Raw genomic sequence first — 15686 nt, 5'->3', positions numbered from 1 at the left:
AATTAATTTAATGTAGAGCACCCAATTTGGACTCATGGCTGTATCTCTGCAATGCTTTATCATACTCAGACCAAACTTCGTACATATCATCCCAAGCAAGACCAGAGCTTACATGCCGAGTTTCGGCGCTGCGCCACCTACTGGTCTGGAGATACAAAAAAGCCAAAATAGCCATTATTTTTGCTTATAGCTTCAGATAGGTTTGTCCAAAAATCATAAAGTTGTTTTTTTTTTTCCCGATTCGGGGCATCATGCCGAGTCGAATGATATCCAATTTTCCCATGTCGGCCATTTTGACCGTCAGCCATTTTGAATTTTGTTTTAAAATGCTGTATTTTATGAACGCATTAGCGTATCATTACGAAACTCTGTATGGGTCATCAGCACAAGGCCCTGAAGGAGTCTGAGTAGTTCCAAACCAGTGCCACCTAGTGGGGTTTTTTTTCATATGCTTATAACTTTTGATCTGGTTGACTTATTTTTAGTCATATCCTTAGTGAGTGTCATTGTCACCTCACTCTGACCATACCACATTCATTTGGTCACAGTGCCACCTATTGGTCGAAAGTGATAAACCAGTAAATCTTTATTATTGACTGTATATATCATTTTCCAACACTTTTGCCTTAAATGATCTTAATAGGTCTTTAATTGCTCACTGTTGCAGTTGGTCTAATGCTACCAGCCATGTTGGCTGAATTGTTGTGCCTTTTTTGCTTGGCCCCGTAATTGCTGCTTGCAGCTATATTTATCTTTATAGTTATCGTTCTTAATGTGATATAGTTTCACATTATCACTTAATGTGATTATAGTTTCCATCTGATATGAATAGCAATCATAATTGACTTATGTCAGCATTGCCAAATTGTAGTTATCTTAAAACAGTTGATTTCAACAAGTCAAAACAACAACGGCATAGACGTTTTATGCTTAAACCGCTAGAAGGCTAAAAGTCACCAAGGGTAGCTTTAAATCAATAGTTTCTACTTCATTATTTAACACCTCATGCACAGTTGCTTTACCTTTTCCTGGTACTGGCGTCGTGAGGAGTCCAGTGATTGGATCAGGGCCGTTGCGTGTCCGATGAAGACGGCATAGCAGGTGGCACCCACAATCATGCTGAGCATCGTCAGCCAGATATCAGAGAGACTTTCCGGAGCTTGACGACCGTAACCAATACACAACATGTGACTCATGGCTTTAAACACAGCAAATGAGTACAGCTCACTCCACGTGTCATTCTGCAGAGAGAGAAAGACAAACACAGAACATGAACAGCACGTAACTGCATCACCTATGCCAATCTGAAAGCACCATAAGAGTAAAAACTTTGCAACTACATGTTAACTAGCAGTCATTAGAGTATTAGTAGACTGTCTGCTTAATATCACTTTATTTTGATGCTCCTCAACAGACATTCTACTGACTGTAAGTAACTGCAAGTACATGTCAACTGATTCTGCGAACCTGTAATAAGAGTTAGTTGACACAGTTGCAAATTAGTTGACATGTAGTGTATAAATAATGACAGAATTGTCATGCTTGGCTTCAAGTGTGGCTCAAATAATATTATTTATAATGTTTTACTGTTGTTGTTGTTTTCCTCACTTGATGGATGCAAACCAACAGATAATATCATTTATTACAAATTGAAAATATTCAGTGCAAAAACAGCTTCATATTTGAATAATAATAGTAGTAAAACACTGTAAATATGTAACAATAAATCTTTCAAATAGTGGAATGCTAAAATGTCGTCACATGACCTCACTATGTTGCATGATTAATTAAGCGAGTGCCATCCATTTATCATCTGGGAAATTAAAATATTTAACATTTTTATAATTTTTTTTTATGCAAATGTCATAACATTTAGCATTCTGATCACATAATGAGTTATTACTGTAATTTTTCTCCCTGCCAGGTTCAAATGAGAAGCTGTTTATGCACTGATTCCAGATTTATTTGCAATTTGTTATGAATAATCTTATCTTTAGTTTGCATACATCAAATTCCAAATAGGAAAAGAAAGATACAGTATACACTGATGAGCCAAAACATTATGACCAGGCATCGGTGAAGCGAATATCGTTTATCTCCTCCTAACAAGGACACATATTAAGGTCTGGGTAGATTAGATGGTAAGCAAACAATCAGTTCTGATAATCAACATGTTGGATGCAGGAGAAATTAGTAGGAATAAAGATCTGAGAGACTAGGCCAGATTATTGTGGCAAGGCGACTGGGTCAGAGTATCTCAGAAACAGTGAGGCTTGTGTGTTTCTGCCAGTCAGCAGTGGTGAGAATTTACCAACAGTGGTCCGAGGAGGGACAAACACAATCAGGCGACAGGGTGTTGGGCTCCCAAGGCTCATCGATGCAAGAGGGCAACAAATGCTATCCCGTCTGGTCCGAGCCAACACAAGATGTTGTTCAGGAATGGTATGAGGAACATGATGAAGAGATCAAGGTGTTGCCATGGCCTCCAAATTCCCCAGATCACAATCCAACTGAGCATCTGTGGGATGTGCTGGACCAACAAGTTTGATCCACGGTGTCTCCTCCTCACAACCTAGAGGACTTGAAGGATCTGCTGCTGATGTCTTGCTGCCAGATACCACAGGACACCTTCAGGGCTCTTGTAGAGTCCATGCCTCGACGGGTCGGTGCTGTTTTTGCAGCGCACGGAGGACCAACAGCATATCTGGCAGGTGGTGATAATGTTTTGGCTCATCGGTGTATGTTACATATTCTGTATGCATTTCATATTATAGCCGAAATGTCTACTGTGCCACTTTCTAAACTCTTTTAAATGAAGCATTTAGCTGCAGAGTGGCTGGCAGTCAGGCGTCTCAGGATGACAGAGATCAGTGTGAGGTGGGGGTCTGCCAGCAGTCTCAAACAAGAAGCCATTAAATGTGCCCTTTTTAAAAATGCGTCTGCTGCCTGACTTGTGCTGACATCCGGCTAATTCCCAAGGCAAGATTAATTACGGTTGCTGTCCTCTGAAAACCGAAAACTGGATCTACTGCATCCCATCATGACTCCATAAGACCACAGATTTCTGATTGCTGGTACTGGTTACTGTTAATGTTTTTGGCCGAACAGCATACTATTTTAAGTTTTTTTAATGTATGTGCACAGTACACAGTATGCAAAATTTGCAGTATGCATGGAATACTACCTTTGTCAAAATGTACAGTATAAAATATTTCCAAGTGTAAATAAAAAAAGCCAAGATTTTCAATATAGCCTCCCAATTCGATTTCCAGTTTTGCCTACTTATGCACTATTCTACGCCATTTTGTAGTATATATAGTGTGAGTAGTGTGTCCACACTGAAAACTCCACTTCAAAAGATGATGCACATAATTAACTGAAAAGAATGGACACTTTCAATTATCGCAGCTTCCTTACATAGCCAAAGGGGAGGGGAATGACAAAATAACCTTCATACACTAGACAGTTGAGAACATAGTGCATACTATAAGGGCATAGTATGTATGTAGTATACAATGAGCAGTATACTAGTATCCCATTCCAAACATAGCCTGAGTATTTGATTCCCCTATTAGGTGGCATGCAGAGTAGAATGGAAGAAGAAAAGGATTGTGAAATGAAAAATGGGAAATGAGGAAAGTGTCAGAGGGAGCAGGTCACTGTAAGAACACTGGAGTGAACAGGCCTGAATTATACATGAGTCAAGAGCACTTTGCCTCAAAAACAGAAGTAAAGAGTCCATGCTGAAGCTCTGGACACACACACACACACACACACACACACACACACACACGAAGAGACATTGTGCTTGCAGAGACAGTGGATAGAGAAGGACACATTCTACAGCAGTCTATAATATCAAGTATATAAATTGCATTGACTATGTTGGGGTAGGAATACTTGCATGCGGTTTAGTGCATACTGCATATAGTTTGATAAAATTAGTATGTGAAACATACTATGCAATATGTAACAATAAATCTTTCAAAAATTAGAACGGATCAATGTTGCCTCAGTATAGTGAGTGGTGTTCATTTATCATCTGGGAAATTAATATAGTCATTTTGCACTTTAAATACAATTTTGTATGCAAATGTCATAACATTTGGAAGTCTGATCATATACTGTAATGAGTCAAGAAAGATGTCAAAAATCATGGTTGATATTTCCGGTTCACTTGTCACATTCAGAATGTATTGTTATATAAGATTACTCATACCATAATATGAGATTTTGGCTCAGCCTACAGCAAAAATACTACATTAACATATTTATAGTCATGCATTTGGCAAATGCTTTTATCAAAAATGACTTACAGAGCATACAAGGTTACATTACAAGGTTACAAGGTTTCATATATTTGTATGTATATGAAAAGAATTAATAAAAATAAATAAATAAATAAATGAATAAATAAATAAATATTACAATAAAATAGGATATATATATATATATATATATATATATATATATATATATATATATATATATATATATATATACACACAGTACAGTCCAAAAGTTTGGAACCACTAAGATTTTTAATGTTTTTAAAAGAAGTTTCGTCTGCTCACCAAGGCTACATTTATTTAATTAAAAATACAGTAAAAAAAAAAACAGTAATATTGTGAAATATTATTACAATTTAAAATAACTGTTTTCTATTTGAATATATTTCACAAAGTAATTTATTCCTGTGATGGCAAAGCTGAATTTTCAGCATCATTACTCCAGTCTTCAGTGTCACATGATCCTTCAGAAATCATTCTAATATGCTGATCTGCTGCTCAAGAAACATTTAATGTGTACAATTGTACAAAATATTTGTGTACAATATTTTTTTTTCAGGATTATTTGATGAATAGAATGTTCAAAAGAACAGTGTTTATCTGAAATCTAATCTTTTGTAACATTATAAATGTCTTTACTGCCACTTTTGATTGATTTAATGCATCCTTGCTGAATAAAAGTATTAATTTCTTTTAAAAAAAATAAAAATAAAAATTCTTACTGACCCCAAACTTTTGAACGGTAGTGTATAATGCTACAGAAGCTTTGTATTTCAGATAAATGCTGTTCTTTTGAACTTTCTATTCATCAAGGAATCCTGAAAAAAAGTACACAACTGTTTTCAACATTGAAAATAATCATAAATGTTTATTGAGCAGCAAATCAGCATATTAGAATGATTTCTGAAGGATCATGTGACACTGAAGACTGGAGTAATGATGCTGAAAATTCAGCTTTGCCATCACAGGAATAAATTACTTTGTCAAATATATTTAAATAGTACACAGTTATTTTAAATTGTAATAATATTTCACAATATTACTGTTTTTTACTGTATTTTTAATTAAATAAATGTAGCCTTGGTGAGCAGACGAAACGTCTTTTAAAAACATTAAAAATGTTAGTGGTTCCAAACTTTTGGACTGTACTGTGTATATATATATATATATATATATATATATATATATATATATATATATATATATATATATATATATATATATATATATATATATATAAAACAGTTAGCTCATGTCCTTGATTCTGATTGGTCAATAGCTGTGTTTTATTCACAATTTATTTCTGTGTATCACTATACAACACCCTTAGCAACCACTCTTAGCAACGTAAACTGTATGTTCTCAGTTGATATTGTTTATTGAAGCTTACTGTATTATGTAGAAGAGTGTTGTGAAAAAAAGATTGAGTGAGCAAGTTTATTACCTGCATTCAGATTTAGCATTTTCCTTCAGGTCAGTCCTATGTTCATTTGCCGTGACTGACAGCACTAGTCAAAGCATTTGTTGCGTCTTGTTCCGTGTTCAACAATTCAGTCTTTTCAATGTAAAAGCCTTCGCTACTGAATGACACAGTCACCATGATTTTGCCAAGTAAGACATTCCAGTCTGAAAATGTAGTCTTAATCCTATTCCTACCCCTAAACCTAATCCTACCCATAACTTCTCCCTAAAATCAGAGGGGAAAGATGTAGAAGCACCTAACCCTGGTTGCAAGCCTAAACTTGACATAAACGGTAAACTTGTCCCTCAAATCTGATTGGTTGATTGGAATGTTGTTCCAGGATCAACAAAGATATTGATCCAGGAACATATCTAACTTGGCAAAATCATGGTGACCTGATTGACACACTGATAAAGACAGTCTTTGCCGCCATCTAATGGCGTAATAATGTAACTTCTGTTGCTGTTCACGGTCAGGGACTATTTTTTCCGGCGGAAGGAAGGCTTTTAGTAAGAGTTTACTTCATGAAAGTTGCATTGTTACATATTTTTGGCTTTAATATTTGTATTGTGTGGTAACCGTTTTATAAAAGCAATAAGGTATTCGAGGCTAGTGATGCATCGTGAATAAGTCACGGTTGAAGGGGTTGCAGGCATGACGCGATACCAGCATTGAGTGCGTATGACAACGGTTCAAATTGTTGAATAAAGTTGTTTTTTTTTGTTTTGTTTTTGCACACAAAAAGTATTCTCATTGCTTCATAACATTAAGGTTAAACCACTGTAGTCCCGTTGACTATTTTAACCATGTTTTTAACTACCTTTCTGGACGTCAAAAGATGTAATGATGTTGCTGACTATGTGTGCATCAGATACCTTCGGATTTCATAAAAAATATCTTAATTTGTGTTCCGAAAATTATGTTTGTGGAACGACATGAGGGTGAGTAATTAATGACAGAAATTTCATTTTTGGGTGAACTAACCCTTTAAAGGCCCTTTCACACCAAAAGTGAAATGAATACAATACAATAATGGAATCAAAATAAATAAATGAAATAATTAAATGAATAGTAAAATGAAAAAATAATAGAATAATAAAATAGAATAGAAAAAATGGAATACTAACAGAACAATAGAAATTCAAAAATTAGGTCCATGTCTATGCGCACATCTAGTATACACACACACATAGTGAGCACAAATAAACACTTCTCCAGCCTGGTGTGTGGACTCTCTCCCTGGGCGTATTGCAATACATTTCAAGTGCAAGCAGTATTATGAAAGCGAGAAAAAGGATACGACAGAAAGGAAGAGAAAATATGAGCCACATAGGATCTGAGACACTTTTTTGATCGCTCTCCCATTCATTCCCTCATTCATGCCCTGGTCTGCACTGATAGGGCAAGAGGCAGTATGGGAAGACATTCATTAACCATACAGACACGCGTGCCCTGCGGCCGATAAGCTCCGCGTATATCAGACTCTTGGATTCTGCCAGTAATAGTGCAGTCGGGCTGCCAGCCTGTTCTGACTCTATTTACAATAGTTTATCTGAACGTACAGCAGTCCTCGGATCCTCTGCTGCGACGCCACGCACCGCTGCCCAGGCTCTGAGACACCAGATGCTGTGTAATGTATGTTCTTAATCTCGGCCAAGACAATCAAACATCTCTTCACCGATCCATTCATCTCTGCGACTGACAGAGTCAGTGCAGTTTTTCATCTCAAAAATGAATGCGGCAGTCAAGCAGAAAAGCTTCCTGGGGAAATGATACTATACATTCATCTGCACTTCAGGAGGAATACATTTAGATGCGGAGTAAATTACAGAGGAAAGCGGGATTGAATTTCTGATTGGTTCTGTATGACACAAAGAGGTTATTTGTCCCCTATTGACCTTTGGCCTGTTGAGAGATACAGTAGTTAAAGGTGCTATAGAGGATGTTTTGTTTTATACATTTTTGCAATATTACTTGAAACTGTCTTTACTAACTGATAAAAGACTATTTATTAGGTGCACTGAAAGGAATAATATCAATATACATCATATTGTCAATCACTGCCATGATTGGCCAAGAGGGCCAATCCGCGCACGTATCTCACAAGGAACGTAATGGCAGTGATTGACAAGCCAGAGGGCCAATCGTTTACGCGATGATCACACAAACGATTGGTGCACAGATGATGTATATTGATATTATTCCTTTCAGTGCACCTAATAAATAGTCTTTTATCAGTTAGTAAAGACAGTTTCAAGTAATATTGCAAAAATTTATAAAACAAAACATCCTCTATAGCACCTTTAAAGGTGCCCTCGAATGAAAAATTGAATTTATATTGGCATAGTTGAATAACAAGAGTTCAGTACATGGAAAAGACATACAGTGAGTCTCAAACTCCATTGTTACCTCCTTCTTATATAAATATCATTTGTTTAAAAGACCTCCGGAAAACAGGCGAATCTCAACATAACACCGACTGTTACGTAACAGTCGGAGTGTACGCCCCCAATATTTGCATATGCCAGCCCACATTCCCAACATTATCATTATGAAAGGCATTAGACAAGGACAGAACGTCTGGATGTGCACAGCTGAATCATCAGACTAGGTAAGCAAGCAAGAACAACAGCGAAAAATGGCAGATGGAGCAATAATAACTGACATGATCCATGATATCATGATATTTTTAGTGATATTTGTAAATTGTCTTTCTAAATGTTTCGTAAGCATGTTGCTAATGTACTATTAAATGTCATTAAAGTTACCATCGTTTCTTAGTGTATTCACGGAGACAAGAGCCGTCGCTGTTTTCATTATTAAACACTTGCAGTCTGTATAATTCATAAACACAACTTCATTCTTTATAAATCTCTCCAACAGTGTAGCATTAGCCGTTAGCCTCGGAGCACTATCAAACTCATTCAAAATCAGAAGTAAACAATATAACAGTATACAATACTCACATAATCCGACGCATGCATGCCGCATGCATGACGAACACTTTGTAAAGATCCATTTTGAGGGTTATATTAGCTGTGTAAACTTTGTTAAGGCACTGTTTAAGGCAAGCGCGAGCTCTGTGGGCGGAGAGCACGGGATTTAAAGGGACCACAGCATAAATCGGCTTGTTTATAATGATGCCCCAAAATAGGCAGTTAAAAAAATTAATTTAAAAAAATGTATGGGGTATTTTGAGCTGAAACTTCACAGACACATTCAGGGGACACCTTAGACTTATATTACATCTTTTAAAAACATAATCTAGGGCACCTTTAAGCAATAGAGTGCTGCAGGGATGATGTATTTCTATAGGCCAAAACCCAAAAATGAGCATTTTAAAGGGGTCCTTGATTATGATTTCATTTTTTTTTATCTTTAGTTAGTGTGTAATGTTACTGTTTGAGCATAAACCACATCTGCAAATTGAGATATTTTCTTTTTAAATAATTCTCTGTTTAAGGACTACAACAAATGGCTGGTAGGGACTACAACGAGCTTAAAACTTCCCCTTTAACATTTCTGATTCCATCGTCCTGAAGTTTTTAATGTTTTGGTTAAATGCCTGAAATAATGTCTGTAGTGAACACAAGCTCAAGATATTTACAAGCCATATGTAACAGCCATTTTACTTCTGTGATGTACGTCAGAGTGAAACAGATTTTTTTTAATGAGAAATATCCTTTTTTTTTTAATCCATAGAATTGATTGGATTGAAAAAAGTCCTTATATGATGAGGCAGAATGGGATGGAAATAAGAAAATAAGGTGATGTCAACTGAACAGGAAAGTCTTACTAGAGATGGAACAAGCGTACACTTTTCTTTTCTTTGGAATAATCTGCATTGATGAATTGCTTACGATACGACCAGGAAAAATAAATGAGGACCATTTTGACTGAACAAATTATTTAGTAAATAAAACTATGTACTACATTATGTCATTAGAAATAAGGAGCAGTCAGCCTTTATTAAAACAGATTCTGGGAACTAACCCATAATGTGACCACTCAGAAATTCTTCCAGGTCCATGTTAACGGCAGTGTTTTCCCAGGAGGGCTGAAGGCGTGTGGTGAGAGGATTGAGAGCATCTTTGTGTCTCTGGAGGCTTTTTCTCAGAGGGAGAGAAATAGCATACGTGTGTAATCCACTTACACATGTGAGTCTACACACACACACACACACACACGAGGACTGGTCACATTTAATTATATCAGGCTATTACAGATGAGACCTATGGTGTATATACTGTGAAGTTTGGGCTCAGTAAGTTTTTTTTTTTTTTTTTTAAATTAACACTTTTATTGTCATTAAATTGATCAAATCAGTAAATATATTTATAATGCAACAAAAGATTTCTATTTCAAGTAAATGCTGTTCTTGTATCTTTGAATGTATCTTTGTTTCCACAAAAATATGAAGCAGCACAACTGTTTTCAACATTAATAATAATCAGAAATGTTTCTTGAGCAGCAAATCATCATATTAGAATGATTTCTGAAGGATCATGTGACACTGAAGACTGGAGTAATGATGCTGAAAATTCAGCTTTGATCACAGGAATGAATTATATTTTAATAATATTTCACAATATTACTGTTTTTACTGTATTTTTAATCAAATAAATGCAGCCTTGATGAGCAGAAGAGACTTCTTTCAAAAAAAAAAAAGACCATGCTTATAAAGATTTATACTTATTTATAAGTAAGTATTACTATTCTATAAATATATTTATAGAGACTCATTAAGATTTATACTGCATTATAAGAACAGTTATAGATACATTTATATTTTTGTATATAGATATAATTACTTATAAGCCATGCATTTGCTTTGCTTTTTCAATGTGCATGCTCATAAGCCATTATGATTTATAAATGATCACAAAATAGTTCCAGAGACACTTGTTTGCTGTATCAACTAGTTATTATGTTTTTAATGGCTAAAGTTTGCATTAGAGGTAATGAATGGTAATTTTGATTTGTTAAAATCTATATCTCCTCAGCCATTTGCATGGTATTGCTTACAGCAATTTGGAATTATACTTTAAAAATATTGTTGCAGTGATTTGCTAGTATGTGACATTAAAAAAAGATACTTTTTTTTTCAACTGTTTGTATTAATGGTTTCCATTTTTTTATTTCATTACAGGAATTGTTGTTTATTAGTTACATTTACTACAAGTAAGCTTAAAATGTAAAATGAGCACATATTCGTGATTTCTTACCATTTAATTTAGGAAAATTGCATCCTATGTTTTCACTTTACTTTAAGCCAACAATGATGCATTTATAAAGATTTGTAACTGTATTATTACTCACGATAAGTGTTTATAAGAACACAACATGGCTATTAATAACAATATATTCACTAATTTGACAAATAAATCTGAATAAAAAGTAATTTTAACTCTAATATAACATTATAGCAATGCAAGCTGCATCTTTATAAATACATTCATAGAATCATACGATGGGCTAATTAATACTTATAAATCAATGTATAATGAATTATGAACATGCATTGAAAAGGAAAATGCATGACTAATAATATAGTAATTATACAAATAATATAAATATCTGTTCTTATAATGTGGTATAGGTCTTATAAAGTCTTTATAAACACGTTTATAAAATGGTAATACTTACTTATAAATAAGTATAAATGGAGCTATAATTCATTATAAACATGATCTTCATAGAAAGTGTGGTAACACTATAATAACTGCACACTATGAAGCATTAGTTAAGCATTAGTTAATAGTTATTTCATCACTTATAAAGCATTAATAGACATTAGTAAGTAGTTTATAAATACAGCTATAATTGCTTTATTCTTGATTTATAAGCATATCTATAATGTGTTTAATAATTTTATTTTCATACTTTATTAATAAACAATTTATCATTTCTAAATTAAGTATTACATTATTTACAAACCAGTTATTTAGGAGTTGTCAGTAGTTCATTTAGTATGTGTAAGTAAATGATTAATAAACTATTTAAACATTCATTTATACATCTTATTATTTAGACACATAGTAATAGTTACTTAGTGTGTTAGTAAATGTTTTATTAACACATATTCCTACTGCAATTCATGATTAATTCAGGTAGTTATAAAACATTTAGAAGTAGTCAGTTAACTATTTTTGTGAGCTCATCTAAAGTGAGGACTATTTATGCTTTGTAAAGCTTTTATAAATTTTATAAAAAAGGTTCAGTGATCTTCTGTACTGCTGTTCTCTAATGTTTTAAAGTTAGTACCGAGGTAGTTTTGACACTAGGAATATGTTAATAAAGCATTTATTAACACACTGAGTAACTAATACTATATGTCTAAATAATAAGATGCATAAATGTACATTTAAATATTTTATTAATCATTTACTTACACTTCCTAAATGATCTTATGAACCACTGACAACTCCTTAATGACTGGTTTGTGAATAATGTAATACATAATTTAGAAATGATAAATTGATCATTAATAAAGTATGAAAATACAATTATTAAACTCATTATAGATATGCTTATAAATCAAGAACAAAGCATTTATAGCTGTATTTATAAACGGCTTACTAATGTCTATTAATGTTTTATAAATGATGAATTAACTATTTACTAATGCTTAACTAATGCTTCATAGCGTGAGTTATTCTAATGTGTTATCAAAGGGGTTACCAATTTTTTTTTTTTTTTTTTTTTTTAAATGTACCAAATTGTACTGAACCAAAACTTTTGAACAGTAGTGTGCCTGTATACAGTTAAGTAAACAAATCTATGTTTTCACAGTGGAGTCCACAAAGTCAGATTTTGTTTCCTGGTTTAATTGAAAATAAATAAAAAAATAAATAAATCTCAGATTTTGAGGCATTTCTAGGTCAGTTGAGAAAGCAAATTTGTAACAATGAGTATGTGAACTACTTGGAACAAAAGGATCAGATCTTGTCAGAATATAAATGTCAGAATATAAAAAAAAAAGTATATTAAATTGCAAAAAAATGCAAAAGCAACATTTTCACTAACGAACTCCTCTCTCCCTCTCTCTCTCTCTCTCTCTCTCTCTCTCTCTCTCTCTATATATATATATATATATATATACACACACATACACACACACACACACACACACACACACACTATTGCATGTTCAACCCTCCAGCTGTGTCCACTGATGTTAGCATGCCCTCTACTTCCTGCTATCCTAATAGATTTATGTTAGCACTGAATAACACCAACACACACACACACACCAGTGCATCAGTATTTGTTTACAGATGATTCACAGCATGTGCAACTCAGAAGCCTCAACATGCTTTGATTTATCACCGTTACCAAGCACAGATGATAATAATACAATGTTTTTTTCATACAGTGATCTCAATTCTTGCCATTTACTACATGCAACTGCAAAACTTCACATCTTACCACTTTCACATGAACATTATTTAGAATTTAAGGAACTTTGATCAGGAATTCTAATCTGTCTATGCAGTTTAAGCGGCAGTTATTTTGTGCAACGGTACCACCGAAAGGCCAATTCACACACGGCGACCAACGCGGACAATCACCAGATAACAGTATGCCACTTGTCAGACACTTCCCACGACGTGCCGATTCAGCACATTCAATCGGTGAAAACAAGCGCAGACAGACACCAACAGACACTGACAGGCGTAACAACACACTGATCTGACCAAACCTGATGAAGTGTCTGCTGCCGCCTGTCAGTGTAGTGTGAACCGGCCTTAAGATGATCAAACCTCAATGCATCACCGCTTGCCGGGATCAAACCAACAACCTTCCCACCATTCAGAAAGTCTCGGGTGGTTTCTTTGTGAACATCAATCATAATCCACGGCCTGTAAACTCAGCTGTGAACAACTGCCAAAAAACATTCATGCATTCACGCGCTGGCGGCGGTTTTCGTGTTGATCCAGCTTGTGTGTGGCTCCAGTAAGATAGACGACGTTCTTTAGGAAGCGCTCGCTGCAGCGCCGGCAGAAGATGGATGGTCTGTTTCGTTATGCGCAGACTAATGATACGAGTTGTCAAGCACTCAATGTAGAGAGTTCTCCAGAGGCCAAACCATGCATCCATTCCAGCTTCCTCTTTCTGCTTTATTTGCTTCCTGTGTTCTCTTTCTCTTCAGCAACACATTTTCCTGCAGATTCAGCTAGGGTTGCCACAATTATAAGATTTTGTTTGCATTCAATTATTATACAAATAGCTATATGGTTCACTTATCACTTATTACTTACAGTGTAAGCTTAGACCTTAAAGCATTTATCCACTGAAATTTTCTTTTGCATTTTACACATAATAATATTTTAAATTCATAAAGGTCATTCAAAGAGTGAGTGCCTTTTCCATTTTGAAACTGATTTTAGAAGTAATTTCTTATTCTATTTTAAGCATTCGGTCAAAAAAAAAATGTTGTAAAAATTATGTAATTGCAATAATTGTGCTATTTCTAATATATTTTAATCTAATATATTTTAATAAAATCAAAATGCTTACTTATATATTTATTATGCTCGCCCAGACTGCATTGATTTGATCAGATATACAGAAAAATTGTGAAATATTTTTATAATTTAAAATAAGTGTTTTCTATGTGAATATATGTTAAAATGTAATTTATTCCTGTGATCAAAGCTGAATTTTCAGCATCATTACTCCAGTCTTCAGTGTCACATGATCCTTCAGAAATCATTCTAATATGCCGATTTGCTGATCAAGAAACATTTCTGATTATTATCAATGTTGAAAACAGTTGTGCTGCTTCATATTTTTGTAGAAATGTGATACAATTTTTTTTCAGGATTCTTTGATGCATAGAAAGTTCAAAAGAACAACATTTATTTTGAAATAGAAATCGTTGCACTCATTTCAAATAATGAGCCATAAAAATACCCTTATTTGTCGGTCACTATGTGATTGAAATGCAAAGTGTGCAATGATCGTGATTATCGCAAATAACTGCAATTAGATCAAATGATCACGATAAGGTGATTACATAATAATTGCGACAGACCCAGCTCTCACTATGTATATGTGCAACTTCCCTTTTTTCCTGCATCTGTTTACGTAATCGCTCTCTCCTCTCTTTCTGCCCTTACTGCCATCTCACATTCTCTCTATCTTTCCCTCGTTCTCTGATCTCCAGAGGGACAGTGACCTTAATGTCACATGTGACATCATCACGAACCTTCTGTATCCACAGAGACTGAGCTAAAACAACACCGATCGCCTCTGTAACACAATTCAGCACAACAAACAAACTGATATCAGCGTCACGTCACTATAAAAAGTGAATATATGTATTCTTAAAAGTCAACATGCATTTAAAATTGAGCCTATATACACTTCTCAACTCCCTTTATGTCAAAAGGGAAAGGCAGCTTTATTGTGAAAATTTATCAGTGATCGGTTTTGTAATCTCCCATCATGCTCAGCCTTTCAAACAACTTTCTTTTTTTCGCTGATCATCATGTCCTCCTATTTTTCAGCTCCTCCCCTACAACTGCCTGTCATAGAGAGATGTGCAAACAATTCCCACTGCCTGACATCAAGTTCCAACTTATTTTTGCTCTTATTAAATATCCTGTTTCATTCAGAAATAGGCCATATTATGGATGCAATATAACAATATAGCCATTTTATGATGACTTTAAAGCTGTTGTAAGAGATTTTTTGAATGCCACATAAAATGACTTTATATCTTGCCTTTCTTTTCTTAAAATTAAAAAAAAAACATAACTGCAAGATATAAACTCGCAATTGTGAGAAAAAAAGTGGCAATTGAAAGATAAACTCGCAATTGCGAGAATTCTTGGAATTGAAAGATATTATAAAGTCAGCAGTGAGACAATCTCACAATTGTGAGAAAAGATTTAGAAATAATATCTAATAATTATCTAAAAAAATGCATA

The 15686-nt window shown here is 34.4% G+C and overlaps 1 protein-coding gene across 2 annotated transcripts in view; it reads right to left on the bottom strand.

Moving 5' to 3' along the window:
• LOC125250727 (potassium/sodium hyperpolarization-activated cyclic nucleotide-gated channel 2-like) overlaps positions 1-15686 on the bottom strand; it is a 73372-nt gene that overhangs the window by 35729 nt on the left and 21957 nt on the right. For both annotated transcript variants that reach the window (XM_048163452.1, XM_048163451.1), the window contains exon 4: positions 1023-1241. In XM_048163452.1, the coding sequence (XP_048019409.1) occupies positions 1023-1241 (219 nt within the window). The remainder of the gene's footprint in view (positions 1-1022; positions 1242-15686) is intronic.

The sequence above is a fragment of the Megalobrama amblycephala genome, linkage group LG17, assembly GCF_018812025.1.
Source record: "Megalobrama amblycephala isolate DHTTF-2021 linkage group LG17, ASM1881202v1, whole genome shotgun sequence".
Lineage (NCBI taxonomy): Eukaryota > Metazoa > Chordata > Actinopteri > Cypriniformes > Xenocyprididae > Megalobrama > Megalobrama amblycephala.
The sequence above is the reverse complement of the archived record's forward strand: the minus strand, read 5'-3'. Positions and strand labels throughout refer to the sequence as shown.